This window comes from Ictalurus furcatus, chromosome 22 (assembly GCF_023375685.1).
Source record: "Ictalurus furcatus strain D&B chromosome 22, Billie_1.0, whole genome shotgun sequence".
Lineage (NCBI taxonomy): Eukaryota > Metazoa > Chordata > Actinopteri > Siluriformes > Ictaluridae > Ictalurus > Ictalurus furcatus.
The window spans coordinates 11,988,335-12,011,272 of NC_071276.1; the positions used below are offsets into that span (position 1 = coordinate 11,988,335).

At 41.2% G+C, this 22,938-nt stretch overlaps 1 protein-coding gene across 3 annotated transcripts in view; it reads left to right on the forward strand.

The window, feature by feature from the left end:
* Nucleotides 1-254: 254 nt before the first annotated feature.
* rhobtb4 (Rho related BTB domain containing 4) overlaps nucleotides 255-22,938 on the forward strand; it is a 41,347-nt gene continuing 18,663 nt past the window's right edge. The window contains exons 1-4 of one of the 3 annotated variants that reach the window (XM_053654058.1): nucleotides 255-1,049; nucleotides 1,358-1,758; nucleotides 21,845-22,046; nucleotides 22,637-22,740. In XM_053654058.1, the coding sequence (XP_053510033.1) occupies nucleotides 21,855-22,046; nucleotides 22,637-22,740 (296 nt within the window). In that variant the 5' untranslated portion in view covers nucleotides 255-1,049; nucleotides 1,358-1,758; nucleotides 21,845-21,854. The other 2 variants (XM_053654060.1, XM_053654057.1) reach the window with 2 other exon arrangements.

The window sequence follows — 22,938 nt, forward strand, 5'->3', positions numbered from 1 at the left end:
ATATATAGGGCTTAAATTGTTAGGCAGTTATAGTGTTGTGTCAGTCACAGGAAGAATATTTACTGTATAATACTATTAGTATACAGTATGTGTGTAAAATATGTAGGGTATACATGTATTTTGTCTACCCCAACCATTCATATCAGCCATTGATACAGTCAGTAAGTCTATGGCATAAATCTGCACAGAACCATTGGGGCTCTAGATCTAATGTAGATTGTAATTATGGCCATAATTGACTAGTCACTTGAATCATATGGGTTTAATCTAAAGCTCAAAGCTTTAAAAAATTATGTTAACTTTTATCTAACTGTAGTTTTAATAAACTTATTACTAACTACTAACTAATACGTACCGTTAATATAACAATATGTTTTAAATCTACATTTACATAGAGTAAATTAAAGGTTTGGGTTTTGTGAGTGGAAAATTTAGGAATATTTGAATGTTTGAATAGTTGGATTGGACTATAATTTGATAATAAATATATGCTTCAAAACTAAAGAAGTCTGTAAACTGTTGTGATGCAAGGTGTCTATGTCTACCAAAAGCTTGACAACCCCTGTCTTGATGATTAATATGTCCACTCACGCCTTTTATTGGCTATAGACCTGTTGTTATTAACAATTAAATTAATGCATTTACATTTTTGGAATAGGCCTATATAAGAAATATAGCCTAATATAAAAGCCTCCTTATATTTGCCTTTTCCATTATTCTCCCCATATTAAATGCGGAGCTCTCTCTCTCTCTCTCTCTCTCTCTCTCTCTCTCTGGAACAGTTTTTTATTATTATTTATTTTTTCTCACACTGCCTGCCGCACGAGCTCGCGACAGTCCCTGTGTGCTCCGGCACGAGCTGAAGAAGCGCTGCTGCTCGTCTCTTTATGAATGAATGGGTGCGGCAGAGGGTCGCGAGCGCGGCTGACGTCACGGCACTGGCTTGATATCCGCTGACGTGTTCCGGCGGAGCGATGACAAGAGCGCGAGAGGGTCGAGACTCCCGCGCGCGACCGCAACATCACAGACGCGGATCTGCACGCGACAGGGTGAGTGTAAAGGCTCCTGTCCGAGCTGCATACTGTCTCACTACACAGGCCTGTAGTGAGGTAATGAATAACGCAACATGTGTGAAAAGTTGTGAAAATAGTGTCATTAGTAACTTGCATTAAAACAGCATACTATGAATAGACTAAGTAGTGTGTAAAGAATTGTTGTTGTTTTTTTTTTTCTTCCTTTTTAGTAGGTAAGATCAAAAGTGTTTTCTCTCACTGAGAACTTAAATTCTTATTGCAATACAGTTGGCTATACTTGCAACAAAGTTTGGGGGTGTAAACTCTACAAATCTCTTTTAAAGCGCAAAAACAACAACCCCTGAGAGGCCGAGGCAGCTCGCATCAGCACCAGCGAAAACAACACAACACAACGCAAAGCAACACAACAAAACGCCCCTTTTGTGCATCCGCTCTTTGCATTCCTCCTGGCGTCTTCTGTTTCGGGAGAGTGACAATCCCAGATTCCCAGCTGCAGACGGTAATGTTGGATCGGTCGTTAGGATTTGCAGCTTGTTGCTGAAATTCTGACGCGGACTTGGCTTCTGACCCTTAAACACCGAGTCTTAACGAAACTCATCTCTTGGCTTGATGGAGAAAGAAGACAACAGAGTCGGGCTCTGAAATACAGAAAGAAACAGAAGTGTGTCGAGTTCGAGAGAGAAGACTTAGAGCTATTCCTTCTACTGAGAGCTTTGCACTGAAGGTAAGTCTTTGGTAAGTTTTGCTCTAGGTTTGAAAGAGAAAGAGTCTGAATGTAGATTAACTCCTGCCAAGTTTCACTCTCTGACTGATTTCTGGGCTATTTTGGTAGTCAGAGAGACTGTTCGAGCCCACACGTGGATCCGATTGCTTCACGGAGAAGCAGTTTGGCAGATTGCATAGATTTAAATCGACTTAAAACTTCTTTGGGTTATTATTGTGTTTGTGATTTAATTTATGCGCGGCTTTCTATGTGGTTAGAGTGGCTGTGCGCGTGCCTACGTGCATGAGAGTGTGAGTGTGTGTGTGTGTGTGAGTGACGCACAGATTTAAGACTTGGTTTAAACGTCTAGTTTCTATAGCTCATTTGTCCATTTTAACCTTAAGGACATTGACAAGCTCTGTTTTTAAATAATGTTTAACAGTGTAATTGGAGGGTGCATTAGTTTGTCCGTATTGTGCAGCTCAGCTGGGAGTACACTGCGCAGCCAGACTCTGAAAAGGCGTGCCCTATAGCATATGCTGTGTAATTGTGTGGTAAAGTGTACCAACAACTGTGGGTGTGTCATCTGAGAGTAATGAAGAAAAATCCAGCTCCTCGTTGTCTAGAGCTTGTTGGGTTTTTGCACTGGTTGATTGTAGAAGTCCGACCCACTGCAGAGCATCCATCCAACCTGGGACTTGGATTCAGTTTGGATTGTTACTCAAGGAGCAATTTAAGTAAGTTTATTGGACTACTATTAGTATATTTTATATATATATATATATATATATATATATATATATATATATATATATATATAGCTTGTTTTATTGCAAAAACATTAGAAATACACAACAGAATAGCAGGTACACAAAGCTACATGAACACAGAGTGTTTAAAGGTCCAGCTGGATGCACAAAGCGGTAATAAGTTAAATGAACACTCAGGGTTTCGCTGTTTCAGCAGGGTTGGGCAGATTTCTGCACTCTTCAAAGTTCAGCTATAGGCTATTATTCTTTTTGGGTAACTTAACACAGCTGCGTAAACAGTATTCTGGGTGCAGTATCCTCTTGATTTTGGCTCACTGTCCCTTTTCCCCCCAATGATATATTTCTGAGTATCGTAGTAAAACGCCTTTTAGTATTCCTCAGAGGCAAAGTTGATTTATAAAAGAAATTACTTTTGAAACAAGACGTTTTTGTGTTTATTGCTGTACTGCTGGTAAAAAATTTTTTTTAAAAAAACAACAGTTATCTGTATATGCATTTGATCCACTGTCTAAAATGTAAATCAGTAGCACTGAGTGTTCCTGACTAGAAATCTGTCCTGTCGGTTCAGGAGCAAACTTATCAAGGCATCTTCTATGGATGAGAAAGCTTCTTTGCCTGGGTGAGGCAGTACTTTCCTCATGTGCTTCCCACCACCCCCTTTGTGTCTCCTTTTTTTCAGTGAGATTGTTGTTGGTGACTTGAGCTTTCCACAGAGCTAGCACTCCAAACATTCCAGGCTTCTCGAGCACAGAGGAGCTGGCCAGCTCAGCACAGCTGGGAACCTTATAAGACTCTGGGCCTCTGCATCTTGAGCAATCTCTCTATCCCCTTAAACTCCATACCCTGGCGCACTTGGGGAAGTAGGGGGTGGGGTAACCGATCTCTGCATTCCAGCCTGTCTAACAGGGCAACATGCCATTTAAATCAAGGCAATTCCCATTTGGCTTACATACTCATACAAACATGCAACTCAGAGTAGAAATATGTTCAAAACAGCCTCGAAGCCTGCATACTGTAAACTGCCTTTCTGCCTCGGCAAGCTCCTTGCATATTCACCAGGAAAAATAAACATGTCATCCCCCCCTCTAAAACACATGATATTTAACTGCACCCGAGTAAGGCAGTTACAAGAGAAAGCCATTGTCCACTGTTCTTTTTATTCTCTGCTCTCTTGGCTGCACCCGAAGTTGTTTTTGGAAGGAAAAAAAAAAAGACAAGTCCATGTGCAAAGAACTGGGGCCAGGGCACCATGGGTGATAGAGTGACATAAGAGCGATGGAGAGAGGAATGGAGGGAAGAAAAGAGGAGTGCTGATCCTGTAGAGGAGGCACAAAGGGTTGGGATGAGGGTGCTTGCTGGAATTCAACACAAAAGAGAGAGAAAGTGAACAATGAAAAGACCCCAAAGACACTTTTTAAGAAGTGATGTCTAAAAGAAGTGCATGAACAAAAAGAAACAAAAACAGAGAGGAGCCCAGACAAGAGACATAGGTGTTAGAACTGATAGTGAGAGCTACGTTGAGGTGTTACTATTTTTGGACTACTTTTTTAATATTGATGTACATGGAAAACCCAGCATTTCTTTTTGAACTTTGTCCTTTAATGAATTAAATGACATGAATGCTACTTTGCAATGTTTCAAACATGAAATCTCACCATTTTGTCCACCATAATAGTCCAAAAATGCAGCAATGTTTCCAAGAACACAAGGGCACTGCATTGTAGTTTATTTATAAACTACAGTCCTGTTGTATTTGGATCTTTTTATCGAGGGCTGCACTGTTCAATCATAGATCTCACACACCTGAACCAGTTAATCAGGTCAGTAGCTTTACAGAAGCAGGCTTGGGTACTTCTTCTTACATAAAAAAGTCTCTCGCTCTCACTATGTCATTTGATTCCCATTCTATGAATTTTCTAATACTTGCATAATACATAAAACATTGTGCACAATATGGGGTAGTGCATGTAGGTTACATCATACATATATTACATTCACATACTTCCTGTCTCAGTTGTTAACATACCCACATGCTGTGATGGAAAAAGAGGGGTGTGGCAGGAGGATTTCAGTGCCAGATTGTTAAGAGATGGGAACACTGGAACGTGTTATCCCAGAACAGTAGAGAGCACTGAACTTACACACACTTCCCTTTTCCCTTCTGCTGTCTGCAGCTGTATATTTTCACCTTTATTCTTCAGCCTGGATGCATGTCCATGTTGTCTGTGTACACTGGTGTATCACCTTTAGGGATACACCACTAAAATAATCTACTCTTTAAATATATTTATGATGTGATTAATATCACAGAGCATTATACCGTATAATTAATATAATATAATGCAACTAACCAGAGAACTTGTATTCCAACTTTTATCCAAATGTTTGGAACTGGCGAATCGTTCCTTAATGGTACATGGACAAGACAGTGAAAGGACGTTCCAGCAAAATAGGCTGTACGACTCTTCCTGAGAACCTCTGGGTATCAGTGTCCATATCCAGATGTTCTACTCTCTTCTTCTAGTTAAGCGTTTGTTATAGATTTACATACTGATAGATGATACTGACCCAGAAACACAGCATGGAAGGGCAGCTTGCAAGACACTTTCAGGGAGTATACAGAGATCAAGTATCCAGTTTTGGGCTTACGGAGCTTATGTAAAGTCAGTGGGAGTGAAGGGGATCAGATCCAAAATCAACACTTGGAGTGAAGACAACATCTACTTCAAATGAAGCGCCACAAACTCATTCTCGGCCATTTGTATGTCCGTTGCGATTTTAGTAAAGCTTTGCTTGATTGCTTGAAACAATGTGTCGCTGTTACATCTTAAGATTGGAAGGTGAGAGGGTGCATCATTTTCTGGCTAACTTTGAATACGGTTTCATAAAGCTGTCTTGGGAAGGTGTGGGACTCATTAAAGCAGAATTAAGCAGCCCCATTAACACCTCTGTGTTCATATGAGTGAGAGGGACAGAAAAGGGAAACAAGCACAGACAGAGTGTTACAATTAAGAACAAGAATAAATAGATTTCTCGGCCCTTTCTATCCTTGAAGCACAGAAGTTTTGTTCTATCAGTTAAGTAGCCTGAGTAAGCAACGGTAACTATGTTAGCATCTTGCTCAGCCATTAAACTCAGTTTGCCAACCGCATGTGTGTGGTACAAAAACACAAATTTTTTTCTTGCTGTCCGCTGTCTGCAATGCAGGCCACCCCTGGAGTCGTCATTCAACCAGTGTTAGACCACTGTAATGGAATTAAAACGGAACTGAATAGACAATTCTTTTCTGGAAATGCATAATACAGACCTCATTTGTCTATAAAAAAAATTCACAAATATGATTATGTTGCACATCAGGTGAGCCCTGAACCACAGGTCATGTTTTGCTTGATCAAATGTTGCTTGACTGGCTGCTTCAAGCTGGGAGTTGCCGGAGAGGCATTTGTATAATACTTCCAAACAATTAAAACTGGGAGGCCACCACCACAGCCCTTTTCAGAAATGTGCTATAAAAGCAAGGCGCAGAATATTTCCCCATACGCACAAAGGAATCTAAATTCCATTTTGCATTAAGTATAGGGAAGGTCATTTAAGCAAACAGCACTCAGTAGCAGTGGAATGCAATAACATCATTCAGATAATGTTAAGTCAGGACAGTTGAAGGTTGGATGTTTTGTCCGGTTTCGGTGAGCCTGTGCCCACTGTAGCCTCAGATCTTGGTTGTTCTTGGTTGACAGGATTCAAACCCTGATGTCGTCTTCAGCTGTTTTAGCCCAACCACAAGGTTTGGCGTGTAGTGTGTTCTGAGATGCTTTTCTACTCACCATGGTTATAAAGAGTGGTTATTTAAATTACCATAGCTTTCTCACCTTTGACCTCTCGTCAACAAGGCATCTGCAGAACCACTGGATGTTTTTTTTGTTCTCCACTCCATGCATTAATTATTAATTATTATTTGTTCCCCCTATTTTTCTCCCCATGTTAAACATAGACATGATCACTTAAACTGACTCAGTTATACAGTGTGCCTGAAAAACCTGAAAATGTATCAAATCTATGATAGGGATCATTTCATAAATATAAAGCTATCTGTCCATTATAATTATCACAATATAGTTTTACAGTAATTTATCTGTTGTTATCTGTAAGTCTGTTGTTCAAAGAGCACACTTAATCCCTGGTGTCAGTGTACTTTTTTCCATCACTGATGGCTGCTTGGAGCCTATTGGTGATGGGCATGGTGCTAACAACGGTATGGATTTTTCCATTGCTGTTCAGAAATGTTCTACAGGGCACCAGGCATGATGTGTTTGTGTGTGTTTGTGTGTGTTTACCCCATGACCTACTGTCTCTGCACTTGTTGTAGCTGCAAGCATGCACAGCATTATCCATGTTTGTCTGGGCTTCATTACATGTTTATTCTCTACATTTTAAACATTGTGCGTATGCATTCCTTAAGTGTGACATCATCACCCAATCAACAGTCCACCACTGCACAGTTGTCACAACAAAGCCCCTTCCTGTTTGCACTGAAAGCCCATGTCCCAGGAGAGACAGTGTCAGAAGCACACACATGCACTCAGAAAGAGAGAAAAAGTGAGAGACAGACAGAGAGAGCAATACTATCAATAACAGATAGAGAGAGGGAGAGAGAAAGAGAGAGTGATGGGTGCAGAAAAGAAACAGCAGCCTCCTTCTCTTTAGCTAGCTTTTTCTCTTTTCCCTGCTCTATCCCTCAGCCTACGATGAAAGCTCTATGGCCTATAAGAGCATCTCAGTAATGGACTTGACATACAGTATGTCTTTGTGAGAGTGTGATGTGTGCACTCTCTCTCTCTCTCTCTCTCTCGCTCTCTCTCTCTCTCTCTCTCTCGCTCTCTCTCTCTCGCTCTCTCTCTCTCTGGTTTCTATCTCTGGTTCCAAGCTCCATGCAGGGCAGAATTAAAGCGAGCCTTGTCTACAGCCCTGCGGCATTCCTCCACTCCCCCAGAGATGGACAGCCTGATCCCAGCTTGGCCTGTTGTGCCCACAGCATGAGCTCCTGAGGTGTTTACCCTGGCAGGCACGTGTATTTGATCAACCTGTTTGTCCAATCCACCCCTTCTTTATTCCTTCTCCACTCCCTGTCTCTTAAGAATTTTTCTTTACAATAGTGTAAGAATGCAAGTTTCGTTTCATGTGTCTTAATTAGTGTTCATTAGGAGGTACATACCGTTTAAAGGATTATATTCCCTAACTATTCACATACTGCTAATAATGAAGTAAAGAGAAAATATCTGTTAATTTAACTCAAATTTAACAAAAAAAAAAGTATTTCATCTTCATTTTCAGCTTTCATAAAATAATTGGAAAGTACGTGAGTTTTGAGTGTTTTTTTTTTTTTAAATATCTACTCAAACTCTTCCTTTGCTCCATTTGCTCTCTTTGCTAATTCAGTTGGCTCATCCAGCCTGAAGTGTTTACACATCAACGTGTAGAAGTTGAAATCTCAAGAAGATTCCAGGATTCCTACAACTAGCACACAAGTGCAAATGCCTAGTAACAGCAGCCTGTCCTACACCTCAGGACAATGATTAATGGCTGTAAAATGCAGTGTTCACTTGCTGATTCAGGATTAATTTTCTCTGCTTTAGTTGTCCTGATCATGGTTCTTTGGATGGACCAGCGTAAACCAGGTACATTTGAATGTATATTCAATGTTCTGTGAATCCTCATGGTGTCTAGTGCACAATGTTGGTTAAAAAAGGCATTTGAAATGGGGGGAAAATGATCATGCAATATGATGCTGTGTGTTTTTGCAAGAAAGTACATTTGATATTCGGCCTCTTCATTACGACAGATAATACCAGCATGTTTATATGTGCACATGTTCTGTATCTGAACTCAGCTCATCCGCAGACAAATTAGCCCTAAGCCTGAAAGAGGTTGGCACAGTAAATCAGATGTCTAGGTACTCAACCATAGCGCAGTCCTGTGATTAAGCCTTGGCGCTGGAGCGGTTGGGTGAAGACTTAATGAGATTAGCCTCTTCACTTGAGCGGGTTGTTTAAAGAACCTAATGTTTAACCTCAGTGCAATATCCAGCTGAGAATATTAGCTAATGTGCATGTGCCTCTGTTCCCTTCCATTCCCCTCATAGGTAAAGACATAAACTAGAAAAGCTGAGCCGCTATAAAAAAAAGCAGATTGCGGTAAAGCAAACACAGATAGGAATTCTAACGTCATCGGATTTGATTGAGTGTCTTGCTCATGATGGTTAAAATGGTCAACAAAAGAATTGTTTGAGCAGATTAGATCATAGCTTTTCAGTTACGTCTAGTATCTTATCTAAAGTCTTGTGTTCTGCCCAATGTCTAAATAGGAACACTAGTGGAAATGATAATAGCTAGCGGAAGATTATTATTCAGATGTCCAATATACCCTGATGACCCCTGAATCTACAGGCTTTCCTGGAGCTCCGTTAAGTTCATTCCATCTCCATGTACATAAAAAAAGCTTTAAGCTACTGAAGAATGAGGAGCATCTACTGATCCTGTTCCACCTCCAACCTACATTAATTCTTTGCTTAGCCTCAGAAGCAATAAATCAGAGAGGGATTATTGGGGGCTGGAAGTGGAAAAGCGTCAACCCTATAATGTATATTAGTACTGGGTCTCAGGGAAGCCAATGCTTTAGGGTTAACACCAGGACTGCATTCTCCACTCTCATGATCTCCTGCACTTAAGAACAGGGATCTGCAGTCCAGAGATGGCGGTTGACTATGTGAGCTGGCAGGAACTGTGTGCGTATGAATTCAAGTGCATGCATTATAGAGCGAGCCAGATTTTTTGTATGCTAGAGTTATCTGGGTGTGTGTTTGTGTTTCTGCATGTGCTGACAGTGTTCTCAGGCACCTGCACCGTGTCACCTAAGCCAACAGCACTTTTCAGCAAACATCTGCCCCACTTCGCCACCAATACCCATTCCAGCCACACATGGCTCAGAGAAGTGCTCAGGGAAAATAACGATCCAAACTGCACATGGCTTCCCACGTTGGCTAAGTGACGTAACAGCTCTGAGGATAAACAATATGGGATATGACAATATAGAACAATATAGAACATTCTGAACTATGAGAGCTACAAATCTTTCACATACTACATAACCAAAATGAACATGGTACAACAATGCACTTTATTTGTGATAACAGTATAGGAGCAGTAGTGAATGTTTATCAAGTGATAGCATAATAGTCATACAGTTCTTGTTTAAAAAAAACAAAAAAAAACCTGTCCTCTGACGTTTCAGTCTGATTATCATACATGAATTAGAGCAGTAAGTAGATCACGCACAACAACACACAATGTGCAGTGGCAACATACTTGGAGAGCTTGAAATTCTGCATCGATAAGATGGTATGACCTGTTCCTTCCACAATGAGATAAAACGGGGTAAACAAGTAGAGTTCTGCTCATCTCATGCCTTTGCCTCTCTATTTTTATTGCTTTCTGTCTTCAGCCTCTCCCCTGTTTTTCTCAAGTTTCTTTGTTCCTCCTTCACTTTTCCTGTGTGGGCCACCTTGGTTTTGCAGCCTCCGTCTCCTCTGCTGTCTCTGCCTTGTTCTTCCACACCCTCTACTGTCACTCTTTCTCTCTACAGCTTCTTTGTGCTCCAAATATTTTCTTCCTCCACCTCTGTCCTCTTTCCATTCCTTCTTGTGCACGCCCTGTCCTGTGGCAATTTCCTGCAAACGCTTTCCCTCTTCTCCCTTTTCCTTCCTTTATCTCCAATATTTATTTGCTCTTTTCTCATTTGGATGTTCTGTACACACAGTGACATATTCACAATTTGCCCATATACTACACCATGCTCCTGATACCACCGAACCACTTCCTCTTCTCTGTATTTCTTTAGTTGTGGGACCGACGTCTGTATATCTCATGTTTAGAGGAAAGCAATTAGCACACGCAAGTGTGCTACCTCAGTAAGGGTGTGTACGATGACTGATGTATCGAGGCTGAGCTTCAAGACAGCGTGACTGAACACTTAGTGCAGAGTGTAAGAGGACAAGTAGGTGTGAAGCATGTGACAGTTCAGGGCTAGTCTGCTGTTTGTGAATTGGGGACAAGCGAGTGGCTCAGTACAGCTGTGGTGCCCTAAATGTCTGCTGTCTCCTCTGCCCAATTTAGCTCACAACCCTACTGTCAGCCTGCCTGCCCCTTCAGTGCCTGGGGAGTCTGGAATGGAGAACTGGTTAAGGGTGTGTGTGTGTCTGTTTCTGTGTGCGTGTATAAGAGGATGAAGGAGTGGGGGGATTTGTGTCTGTAATAAATATCAGAGGGTGGGTGTATCACAGATGGGATGTGTCCAACGGCTGTTTATTTCACAGAAAACCATCATTCTGCCTTTATATTAATTCTAATGCAGCACAGTTGAATCTGTTTGGTTCTAAAGGTAACAGCTCTGACAGTAGTGCTGTCTGTAATTAAAATCACACTCAAACCAGCACATTTGTTCTAATGTTATCATTTCTGTAGTAACTAGGAAAAGAGTATAATAAATTGATATCTTTTCTTTAAGAAGATATTTATGGAACGTGGAAGGACTCTTCAGTGTCATCAACACTATTCAGTATGTTTCTTCAGAACAGACAACTTTGTGCTTTCCGGTTTCTCGGTAACATGACATGCTGCATTTTTGTTTGATTTTTTTTCCCCGCCTCAATAACTTCAAGAGTGCATAAAGAGCGAGAATGTTGTGGGACCGACTGTTTATATCTGCCATAACATAAGTGATAACAGTAACTGTTTCATGGACGTTCCACAACATGAAATATAACAACAAATGTTTAAAAAGAATGTTTATAGTAGTTGACCGTGGCATGCAAAGAATTAAACATGTCCGGACATGCTATTATTAGGAAATAATCACTTTGGGGTGGTAACAGTCCTCCACTTCATGTTATATCATTCCACCCCATAATTATTTTTCTGTAACAGCACAGAATTAGAGTGCAAATAATATTAAAAGGTGTCTTTGCATCTTTGACCCATATAGCATATGTGAGTAGGACTATATGATATTTTCCAGATGTTTCAGATGTCAGGGGCGCACGATGGCTTAGTAGTTAGCACGTTCGCCTCACACCTCCAGGATCCTGGGTTCGATTCCCGACGGGGCCATGTGTGTGCGGAGTTTGCATGTTCTCCCTGTGCTGCGGGGGTTTCCTCTGGGTGCTCCGGTTTCCTCCCCCAGTCCAAAGACATGCATGGTAGGCTGATTGGCATGTCTAAAGTGTCTGTAGCCCATGTGTGAGTGTGTATGTGATTGTGCCCTTCAATGGACTGGTACCCTGTCCAGGGTGTACCCTGCCCTGTGCCCGATATTCCCTGGGATACTCTCCAGGTTCCCCTGCGACCCTGAAGAAGAAGTAAGTGGTAGAAGGTGGGTGGATGGTTTCAGATGTCTGTTTATGATTACGTTTGTCCACCACATATTAACACAAGCCAATCCAGCAGACATTCTGTAATAGTTAGGCATTCAGAGGAAGTTGGCTGACTGGTGTCTCTGTCTCACTGCCTGCCATAGTGTGTATGGCCTAGTTTAAACAGTGTGACATACATTACACCAAATACAACATGACTGAACTCCTTTTTATAGGCAGCCCTAGATTCTCATGTCCATTTTCATAAGCCCAATGCACTCTCTGTTCTGACCATCCAGTCCAATTCTCCCACTCGCTGTTCTTTCTGGACATGCCAGAGGGGCCAAGAGGGCATCACTTTCTCAGGGTCTGCTGCTACTCTGGGCACCACTCTGCCTGCTAGTGTCCAGCTGGGCTTCAGACGGATGGTGGAAAGGCCTGCATTGACCAAAGTGTGGGAACAAAAGGCGTACAACTTGCTCAGGCTTGCGACTGACACCACTGCCACTCTCTGAGCGATGAGCTCATGCTCATTCACAGCCTCACAGTGGGCCTATTCAGCATGGGCATTTTCTAAAAAGCTGTATTTATTTAAAGGGGTTACTCTGATATACAAATGAGAGTTGATGTAATGTTTAGAGCAGAGCTCGGGAACCTTTTTGGGACCCTGGCATAGCCATGAAAGCCAAAAAAAGTTATGATTTCTTCTTAAAAGAGCCAGAGAAAAGTTTTGATTTTTTCATTTTTACATTTTTTGATGTTTATATGTCTTATTATTATTATAGTTATTATATTTACTATTATTGCATAGTTATAAAAAGTGCTAATGCTATATATAATATATTTCATATTTTTCGTGTTCTTGACCAAACAGCCTGCACTTCACCTAATAGGCCTGTAGGTGGCACTTGGACGTCATTTAACCAATTATGATAGTGTCATCAAATGGTAAATCAATACAAGATGCAGTAGGTAAGTAAGAATAAACTTAACACTACTTACCATTAATGTGACTTCCAAATATGCAAATTTGTCAGACTGGAAAGAACAATACTCGTTATTGTTATGAATTATGAATTAGACCAAGAAATTACCTCTCTGCTCCACATTGTCCAGTGAACTCTGAGCTTGTTGTGCCACATGTTGGTGTATACATGACAAACAGACATCGATGAATTATGTATTTTTTTCCTGTTGTTGAGCCATAGGCAATCATTGAAAGAACCATGTATGGCTCGAGAGCCATAGGTTCCTGACCCCTGGTTTAGAATAACACATCAAAGCAGTGTTCATTTCAGTTTGGAAATATTCCAGTCGACCAGTAGAGGTCAGTGTTCTTAATCTGTGCTCAATGGCACACATCTGCAAAAGCTTGTTAAACTTGGTGGTGTCCTAAAATATAGCTATGTTGAAGTTAGAAATATTCTGCTCTATTTTTTCTCTTTGTCTTTGTCACAAAGTTTACCAGATAAAGTAGATTATTTGCTGCACATGTATTGTATTTGTCTTTGATTAATGTGAGATAATTTTGTGTGACTGTCAAGTTGCATGAATATTGTAATGCAACCTGCAACTAACTCTAAAAGTTTCACATATAAATCTAGTTTCTTCCAACCAGAGGCGTTTAGATGACCCAAGAATTTTACAGAAGTACTTAAAAATTTCTAGGGGATCCGGGGGCATGCCCTGTAAAAGGCTAAAATTGCCTATGTAACTTTTTTAGGTATCTAAACTAAAGAGGACTAAAGAGGAGAGGGACCATCCGGCTTTTATCAGCACTCAGTTCAAAAGCCTGCATCTCTGATGGTATGGAAGTGCATTAGTGCCTATGGAATTAGCAGATTGCACATCTTGAAAGGCACCATCAGTGCTAAAAAGTATATACAGGTTTTAGAGCAACATATGCTTCTATCCAGATTCCATCCCATCTTTACTTCTGAGAGGCGCTGCCTCTCTAAGATACTCTTTTTATACCCAATCATGTTACTGACCTGTTGCCAATTAACCTAATTAGTTGCATAATGTTCCTCCAGCTGTTTCTTTTTAGTTGTACTTTTCCATGCTTTTGTTGCCCTGTCCCAACTTATTTGAGACTTTTTTAATTCTGTTTTTATTGAGTCGTCATTGCATTGTTTTTATTCACGTTTATTTACATTTTACACAGTGTCCCAACTTTTTTGGAACTAGGGATGTAAAAATCCATGTTAAAACACTGAAAAAAGGTCCCCATTCCCATATTTTGCCTACAGCCCCCAAATCACTAAATCTGCCCCTGTACATCCTTGAGGTTGAGAGTCAGGTGATTGTAGTACAGAGCAAACTGACATTAAAAGCAGCTGAATGTTCTGAAAATGTCTTGTAGCAGTTTCAATTGTTGGGATCATGCGAGTGACCAGTGTTTTGTAATCTCCTCGTGCGTCTCGTGTGTGTGTGTGTGAGTGCGCGCGCCTGACTGCGGAACAGCACGGGTTAATAGAGCTCGAGACACTCCGTTTTGGGCGGGGCTGCGCATCTGATTGGCTCCCATTTGTCCTACGTCATTGATTCGGGGTTGAGTTGTGTCGGCATGACGCAAAGCCAGAGGGGCGTGTGTTGTGACCAGAATCAACTGTAGAAACAATAACATTTAAGCGCGACCCCCTACATAGAATAGACGACAGGTTTAAATGCGGTTGTGAGAGAAAGCGGAACAAGTCCGCAGAGTCACCGGCGAGTTTTGAGCATCCGGGAAACTTCTAACGGGCTCAGCGAAGGCGCGAGCGAAGATGCTTCCTTTGTGACAGGCTCGAGCGAATGAGCTCTCTTCACAACTTCATCTCATTTCGCGTTTTTTCTTTAGACCTACTGCGCCTGGACTGGCATGTGGGTCAATTCTGGAAGTGTTGGAAGGTAGGGAAATGGGTCAGGGTTTGTAGGAGAAGTGAATCACATGCACGACTTGAAAACAGCTGGAATTGCAATGCAATGATGAGTCTATTTGGGTGAAATTGTAAGCTGTCACTGCAGCCTGTCTGCTGTTTGCGCTGCTTCTCACCGCTGTAACACATGGCTTTGTTCTCCTTTGTCCGGTCGCGGTAAGACGCATGGGCTTGGCTCCGCTCTGCTGCATCTTTCTCTCTGTCTCTCTCTCTCTCTCTCTCTCTCTCTCTGTCTCTCTCTGTCTGCCTGTCTGTCTCTCGCGCGCGCTCTCTCTCTCTCTGTCTCTCTGTGTGCCTGTCTCTCTCGCGCGCGCCCTCTCTCTCTGTCTGTCTGTCTGTCTCTCTCTCTCTCTCTCTCTCTCTCTCTCTCTCTCTGCACAGGATCTTTGCGGCTTACTTCTGGAACCCATTTACCCCCCCCCCGCCCCCCCCCACACACACACTGAAGCTTAGTTAACATTTCATCTCCAAATCAACCAGAATTCCGATTACAACAGCACGCACTTGATTTGCATTTCATAATGAAATCCGTTATCAATGAACAGAAATGCTTGGAAATATGAATGGACTGCTTGTCAATGGCCTCGCAGAAGCTTCTCAGCATCTCTTCACCTGATGTAATCGCACGAAATACTCCGAACCAATCTTCCTCCCGAACTGTGTTGGCTTTTATTTATTTTTAGCATAGAGGCCACAATCCTGGATTAGTTCCTCCAGCCGACTGATATAATGTTCAGACCCAATAAAGCACAACAAATACCATTCAGACTCGTTCAATAGCCTAGTTGAGGAAAGCTTGTGAATGTTGTCTACATTGACAGCACTGTTATCAAGCATTAAATTCTCCTCACATTTCCCCTGTGACCCTACTCATGTTCTTGTTTTTCTAACAGCAACACCATAACCTGACCATATGACTGTGTTTTCACTTTATTAGCTATTTTGTTTGCTGCATTCTTCACGTTCAGGTTTCTGCAGCTGGGGGCTTAGTGGTTAGCACGCTTCCTTCGCAACTCCGGGGCTGTGGGTTCAAATCATGCCTCAGGTTTTCTCCAGGTGCTCTGGTTTCCTTCCCCAGTCCACAGACACGCATTGTAGGCTGGGTGGTATTTCCAAATTGTCCGTAGCGTGTGTGAACATGTGCATGATTGTGCCTTCCTTGCGATGGGTTGGCACCTGAGCTCCCAGGGATAGGCTCCAGACTCCCCTGTGTAGGATAAGTGGTATGAAAAACAGATGGATGGAAGTTTCTGTAGATAAAGAAAACTTGCATTTCTATGCTGTTCACAGTAAATGGTTTTATGACTTACACATACCATTTCAACTGCCGAGGCTTTAGGATTGAAACTACTCTCAGAAAACACAAACATCATGCATAACTGGTTAAATATTTGCAGTATTTGCATATTCTGCATTTGTTGCACAAATGAAGAGATGATAATGTAAAACGAGGCACTACAGTAAAACACACACCCTGATTCCAGATAAGACGAGAGACTCAAACTCTATATTCACTTTGGCAGCAATGTTGGAACTTAAGGAAGGAGTCCTGGCCAGACTTAATGAGCCTTACTCTGTCCTTGGCTGAGTTTACCTTTCAGGGCAAAGGACTGGATATGTTTGGTGAGCATCTGACAGCTGAGGTCCACAGGGCCTCTATCCTTGGGAGTGTTTTGCCTGGTTAAACATCACAGAGCAGTTACTTGGCAGGTTGCTATGTTGCGCACCAACATCCTGAACAGCCTTTTCATGCATGCATGCATTTGTGTGCATGGCTGAGTTGTCTTTGCAGGCTTGTTTGCATCATCAGAGGGTTGGTTTAAGTCATTTAGATAGAGCATACAGTCATAATGGAATGGACTTCGTTATAGTCTTAATGGCTGTAGTATGAGATCTGGAGTTTGATAGAAGAATTAAAGGAAAGTGAAACACTTGCTTTCTCTTTGTCCTTGTCAAAGAGATAAGTTCATCATTTATCAACACATTCACTTATTCAACACGTCACTTATTCATTTTATTTCTCTCAGGTTATTCTAGGTTATAGGTACTACTATCTATATTGAGGTGAAAGAATGTTCCTTGTTTTCGCTTTTGTCACCGAGCCTAAATTGAACCAAAATGCATTTGCGTTATCACATGCATCTGATACGGTCATACTCCAGCGATTATGTGTGTAAACAACCAAGTGCTCTGCAGTACGCTGTCTCACGTAAACTGTGTTACTAGCAGGTCATTGTATTATGTAACCATTCCAGCACCCGCCTTGCCTGTGGCAGTGGCTGTCTTTACATATCCCCTTCCAAAACTCAATGTGGTGTTTGGACAAATTTGCGAACAGACTAACCTACACACAAAACAGCACAAAAGAGAATGTTCACAACATGGTGTGTGGTTTTGTAGTGTATAGTCTACTCCCAAAGGCCACTTACAGACAGCTGTGTTTTAGGTGCCGTGTTACCTGTGGTTCCTAGTTATGTGCTGGCAGTCTCTGCAACTGGACTTGTTACAGAACACACACACACACACACACACAAACACACATTCTGCCATGAAGGGCAATCCCCTTTGGTCTGTTGTTCTGCTTTTATATAAACTTTTGCATCAATGCAAAAGCAGAACCAGTTGGAGAGTGTATTGTTTTGTGACTTGCAACTATAGGAGTTACAAATTAATACATTTGGATGATTCTTTTATCCCAAGTGTGTTACAGTTTATTACACAATCTAGCCAAATATAGAGATATGCAGTTGAGAGTTAAATCATTTTTTTGCCAAAGAATTGTGAGAAATTTTGCAACAAATACCATTTTCATACCGCCATCTTTCATTTTCTCCTCCTTGCCTTGTACACATGGTGGACCACATATAAACTGTGTGCATATATCTGCATAACAGTTTGTGAATACAGCCAGAGCTATAGCTCTGCTGTCCTCCAAAGTTATCTTCGCTTATACTGTGTAATTGTTCTTAAATTTTAGTGCCATTTCTGGAGAATACAGAGGAAGTCAATGGCACATACTAGCACCGAACTGGTTTCTGTTGATAGCATTGACCTTCTTAAAGAAGCAGGGTTTCGGTTCAGACATCCTTTGCGCTGATGCCAATTCAGAGTTGAATCTGACCCAAACACTGCAGCATAAACAACTTGCCAGTTGGAGTCAGCATGTTCAACTCGGGCCTCAGCATTCTCCGAGAAATGAGCCTGGATTGGCCTCTGTATTGCATCACATACAGATGTGCAGATGTTGTTTAGTGCACATACAGTGTCAAACGTCACGTGTATAGAAGGTAAGCAGGTCCTGTGGTCAGGAACCCGCCTCTGATAAAGGACTAGAGAACAGGTAAAACAGTTGTGTGTGCTCAAAGTTGGTCTGTAACAGTACGCCTACAGGTTGTACCCACAAGGTGGGCGTGTCTAATGAAGTGCCCGGTGTCGACAGTGTTTAACCAGCACATATGTTATTTGCTCCATCATGCAAGTAATGTCTATTCAGCAGTGGCTCTGTTGTGGTCTCTTTCATGGACCGAGGCGAGGCGAGCTGATGCATCGTGCTTAGCACAGTCACTAATTATATATCTACAAAGTAATCTTTATGGCAGGTGTATCTGATAATGTTTATTGAGTGTAGACACCCAGGAGGTGTACCCAATAAACTAGCAACTTTGTGCATATAGTCTAAAGAAACAGAGCTTGGCTCAGTTGAATTGAGCAGAAGGCCTATTGTGTGGGTTGTGAAATGTTTGTGAATGGAGTAGGCGTCCGTCTCTCTCTCTCTCTCTTTCTTTCTTTCTCTTACCCACATTGGCTGTCCCTCATTTTCTGTCTCTCTTTCTCTCTCTCTCCCCCAGCTTCCCATTAGACAGCTTCAAAGTGTGTCTATCTCCATACTCTGCCTAAGGCTAAAAAAGCAAAATGCACCCCTGACTCTCTATGACTGAGGATTTTGACTCACTCTACTGTCCCTGCTCACGAGATACACTGATACCTGTTGTGTCTACCCCTGTGTAGACATATGTGTGTGTGTGTGTGTGTGTGTGTGTTCTGTAGTGCGAGACAGCTTGTCGGTCAGCTGATGGAAGTGAAACCAAATGCTGTTCTTAAGGTATCTGGTTTCTGGAATTTTTAGTTCTCAGTTCATCTGCTTGCAGCATGGTGTGTGCATATAGATCAATACATTCTTGTTTGATTGCACAGTGGCATAAGAGCCCTACATCCAAAAGCTTTTGTGTTTTGGTAAAGCATTGGAAAATTGAAACAATATTTTGAATATTCATAGTTTAACATTGACATATAATATATTTTTTACTGTCATCCAGCTCAATCCCTGACACGATTGCTATCCTGAGAAAGACATGGAGACAAAAACGTGCAGGATAATATCCCCTCTCTCTCTCTCTCTCTCTCTCTCTCTCTTTATTTTTTATTTTTTATATAACCCTGAAAATAGTATTTGCTGTTAGGTTACATCATACACTGCTCTGTCACTAAGCTGATTACTGGCCTGCAGAGATCGTAGGTATCAAGCGCTTTTCTGTTCTAAACCCAGCTACCATGTGCATTTTACATTATAAGCACTAAATCCGAAAATCCCCATACACTTTGATTGAAAGGAAATAACAATGTGGAATCATTATATATCACACATGACGTTACTCTTTTCTGTACTTTGACAGAGCCATGGTGTTGTAGTGACGCACTTTTTCTTTTCATTGACTAAATGTAGGGACATGGAGAAACTATACCTATATATTAAGCTTACTTCACATCATTCTACAGGTTCTAAACATTATCTTTGACCCTTAGCACGATTCTTTTTTTTTTTTTAATGATATTGGGTCATCGCAAGCATGACTAGCATAAAGTCAAGTTAACCATTGATCCTTGTCAGTTGGCTCATATACTATGTGAATAAAGCAGGCAGGGTTTTTGTTTACTTTGAGCAACATGTAACGGCTGTACTTTCGAAATAGAAACGTCAAGGTAGGTTGCTTCCTCCTACACTCTTAGAAAAAAAGGATTCTTGAAGATTTCTTTGGCTAGGAAAAGATTCTTAAAGTAGTTCTACTTCTAGCCGGGGGTTTCACGAGTTTCTAATTTTATTACAATGGTGGAAATCACAACCCACCATTATCAAAGCTGTTATGCCTTTTTAAATAATATCAACTTGAATCTAATGACAATTTTAATAGAAATGGGTTCTATAAAAGGAAAGGTAACATTAGAATAATTAACCACAATTGTATTGTATGCATTTAAATAATATGCCTGATCTGCCTTTTAATAGTTTGTAAAACAAAATCCGTAGTGAGGGTGATTGATTGATTGAGTTTTTTAATGGTTAAAAGGTCCCTGACTATAAAAAGATTGAGAACTTCAGGCCTATAAGATGTTAAAATCTATTTTGGTATTAGTGGTTGCTTGTTTCCATGTTATGTAATTTTTATGGATGTTAAATAAAAACACATCCATTTTCTTCACAGCTTGCATCACGCAGAGAAAATATTTTCAAATATTATGACATGAAATTTAATGCCATTGGACCATCACTGATTGAATCCTGGAAGGATGATGAAGAGTGATTCACGGATTGATGCCATCGTACACAAGTCAAGTCGTAGACAATGTAGACGCATTGTAATGTGTATGCTGGAAAACTTATTACAGCTTATTGAAGACTGGCGTGTGTTTCTTGCCTTCACTCTCCTTCTTTCAGCCTTCTGGTGAATGATGCCAGTCTTGCCTTCTCATCCTTGAGAGATGAGACGAGAGGGACGCGCTTGCTGAAAAGATGGCTCATATGTCCCTTTTGAATAGGAGCTGTTTTTAGACACCCCCCCAGCTTGGCATAGCAGGTCCCAGCAATGACGTCTTTGTCAATGGCATAATAAGCAGCAGCTCGATCAATCTTTCATAGATGCTTTTTTTAGGAAGGCCAGAGCTGGATTGCCGAATGCTCTACTGCTTGTAATGCAGATAGCGGTATCCTTTGCTGAATGGAAAGTGTTGCAAGGCGACCGCTTTGTTCGTTCTTGCATGAGGGACGCTTTTAAGGTGTGTGGAGCTGAGGAATTTAGTGTGGAGAAATGTCAGTGAATGAATGGCTCTCTAGATAATGACATTTTGTAAGTCTGAAAGGAACTGGAGCAGGATTTTACAATACGCAAATTGAATTTGAGAGTCTTTTTGTAACGCCATGAGTCACTATGTTTTCACTTTACCTTTGAACACAAGACCTGCAACTGTCTTGTGCAGGTGTGTTTAGCCTACTCATACTAACCTAACGGCTCCTTCATTCCACACTTTCGTCACCCGTTCCATCATTTTCTTTGGAAGAAGAAACAATGCTGACTAGCTCTCATTGCTTAATCATGTCCAAATCTACAAAAGCCTTTTTTTGTTGTTGTCATGGATATTAGGTTACAGCATGTACGGCTATGTTGCTCAGTCGCCAAATCTAACAGCATCCTTTAAGTAGGTAATGCTTTTTTTTTCCTCTTCCTTGTCTTACTGTGGATTAATGCCTGGGGAGTTAAGTAGGTGTGTGTGAGAGTGTGAGCGTGCGCACCAAAGCTCAGGGTTTCATGTAGTCCACATTAGCAGATGGGACTCTTGCGCACTTTTCCAAAATAAACTCTGCCACTGGGCTTTGGTCTCTGTGAGTAGCATTGGCTCTCACAGATCCTCAGGAAGGCTGCTCTCTCGCTCAGAAAAAAAGGGAAAACTGAAGCGAAGGATGTCTGTGTTGCTTCCTGGGAGGGGTGTATAAGCAAGCGATCGCTTCTCTGAACTCTTTCATTTTTCTCTTGGAGACATGAAATGGCTTTTTCATGAAATACATTTTTATGATTGTACTTTATAGTGCCATCATTTAGATATGATTCATATTATCAGACAAATGAGGACATTATATGTGTCAGTTTAGATACATTTGTGTTTATAACTAGTGCTTCCCCTATGATTACTCTTCATGCATATCTATTTTCCTTTTCCTGTCACTTGCTCTCTCTCTCTCTCAGGGCCCTCTCCATGGATATAGACACAGACTATGAAAGGCCTAATGTGGAGACTATAAAGTGTGTGGTGGTGGGTGATAACGCAGTGGGCAAAACCCGACTTATTTGTGCTCGTGCCTGCAATGCCACCCTCACGCAGTACCAGCTGCTCGCCACCCACGTGCCAACCGTGTGGGCCATCGACCAGTACCGTGTGTGCCAGGAGGTGGGTAGACCTGTGGCATCTGTACAACATATTGGAATGTATACAAATATGATTAGGATATAGATATAGATATCTCTCTAAGGGTGCTACATGAAGTGGGTGGCTTCCACCTGTAAAAATTACATTGACAGAAATAATGGCGTTTCTTACAGAATCCTCAACTATATAGCAGACACTTATTTCTTCATTTTTCTTTGTCTAATTTTCTTTTTCCTTTTTTTTTTCTTTGTATTTTTTCTTCTCTTTCTTTTTTTCTTCTTCTAATTGTTTTTTTCCTGTTTTATTATTCTTTTTCTTTCATTTTACTCTTATTATTAATGTGTTGAAGTACATGTTCAGTTAAATCAGTTTAACCACTATAAATTTAGCAGTTCGCAGGTCACTGTTATGATTATCATTGTACCAGATAGAAGACAAATCCAGTCAGTGTTCTTCTTAAGGCCAGAGCACAAAATCTAAAAAACCATAAACTAAGTACTTATTGCCAAATCATATGTCGCACTTACTCTGCATTAATATGTGCTTGGGCTAACTAACCAAAATACATTTGAACATGAATACACAAGGACAAAATTGTCTCTCAACCCAAGGTGCTGGAAAGATCTAGAGATGTGGTGGATGAAGTCAGCGTGTCTCTGAGACTGTGGGACACGTTCGGAGACCATCACAAAGACAGACGGTTTGCTTATGGCAGGTCAGTACAACCACACCCCATTATTTTACACATAAGCCTATTTACTTTCCACACAACGCAACATTCCCACTTGACCTCTCACAAATTCCATCCACAGTCTTACCTCATCTTATACTCTGATGTCCACTCATCTTCCTTAACCAAGTGGTACATGTGGGCTTGCAAAGATTTAGGTACTGACATAATCCTACTGGTTGG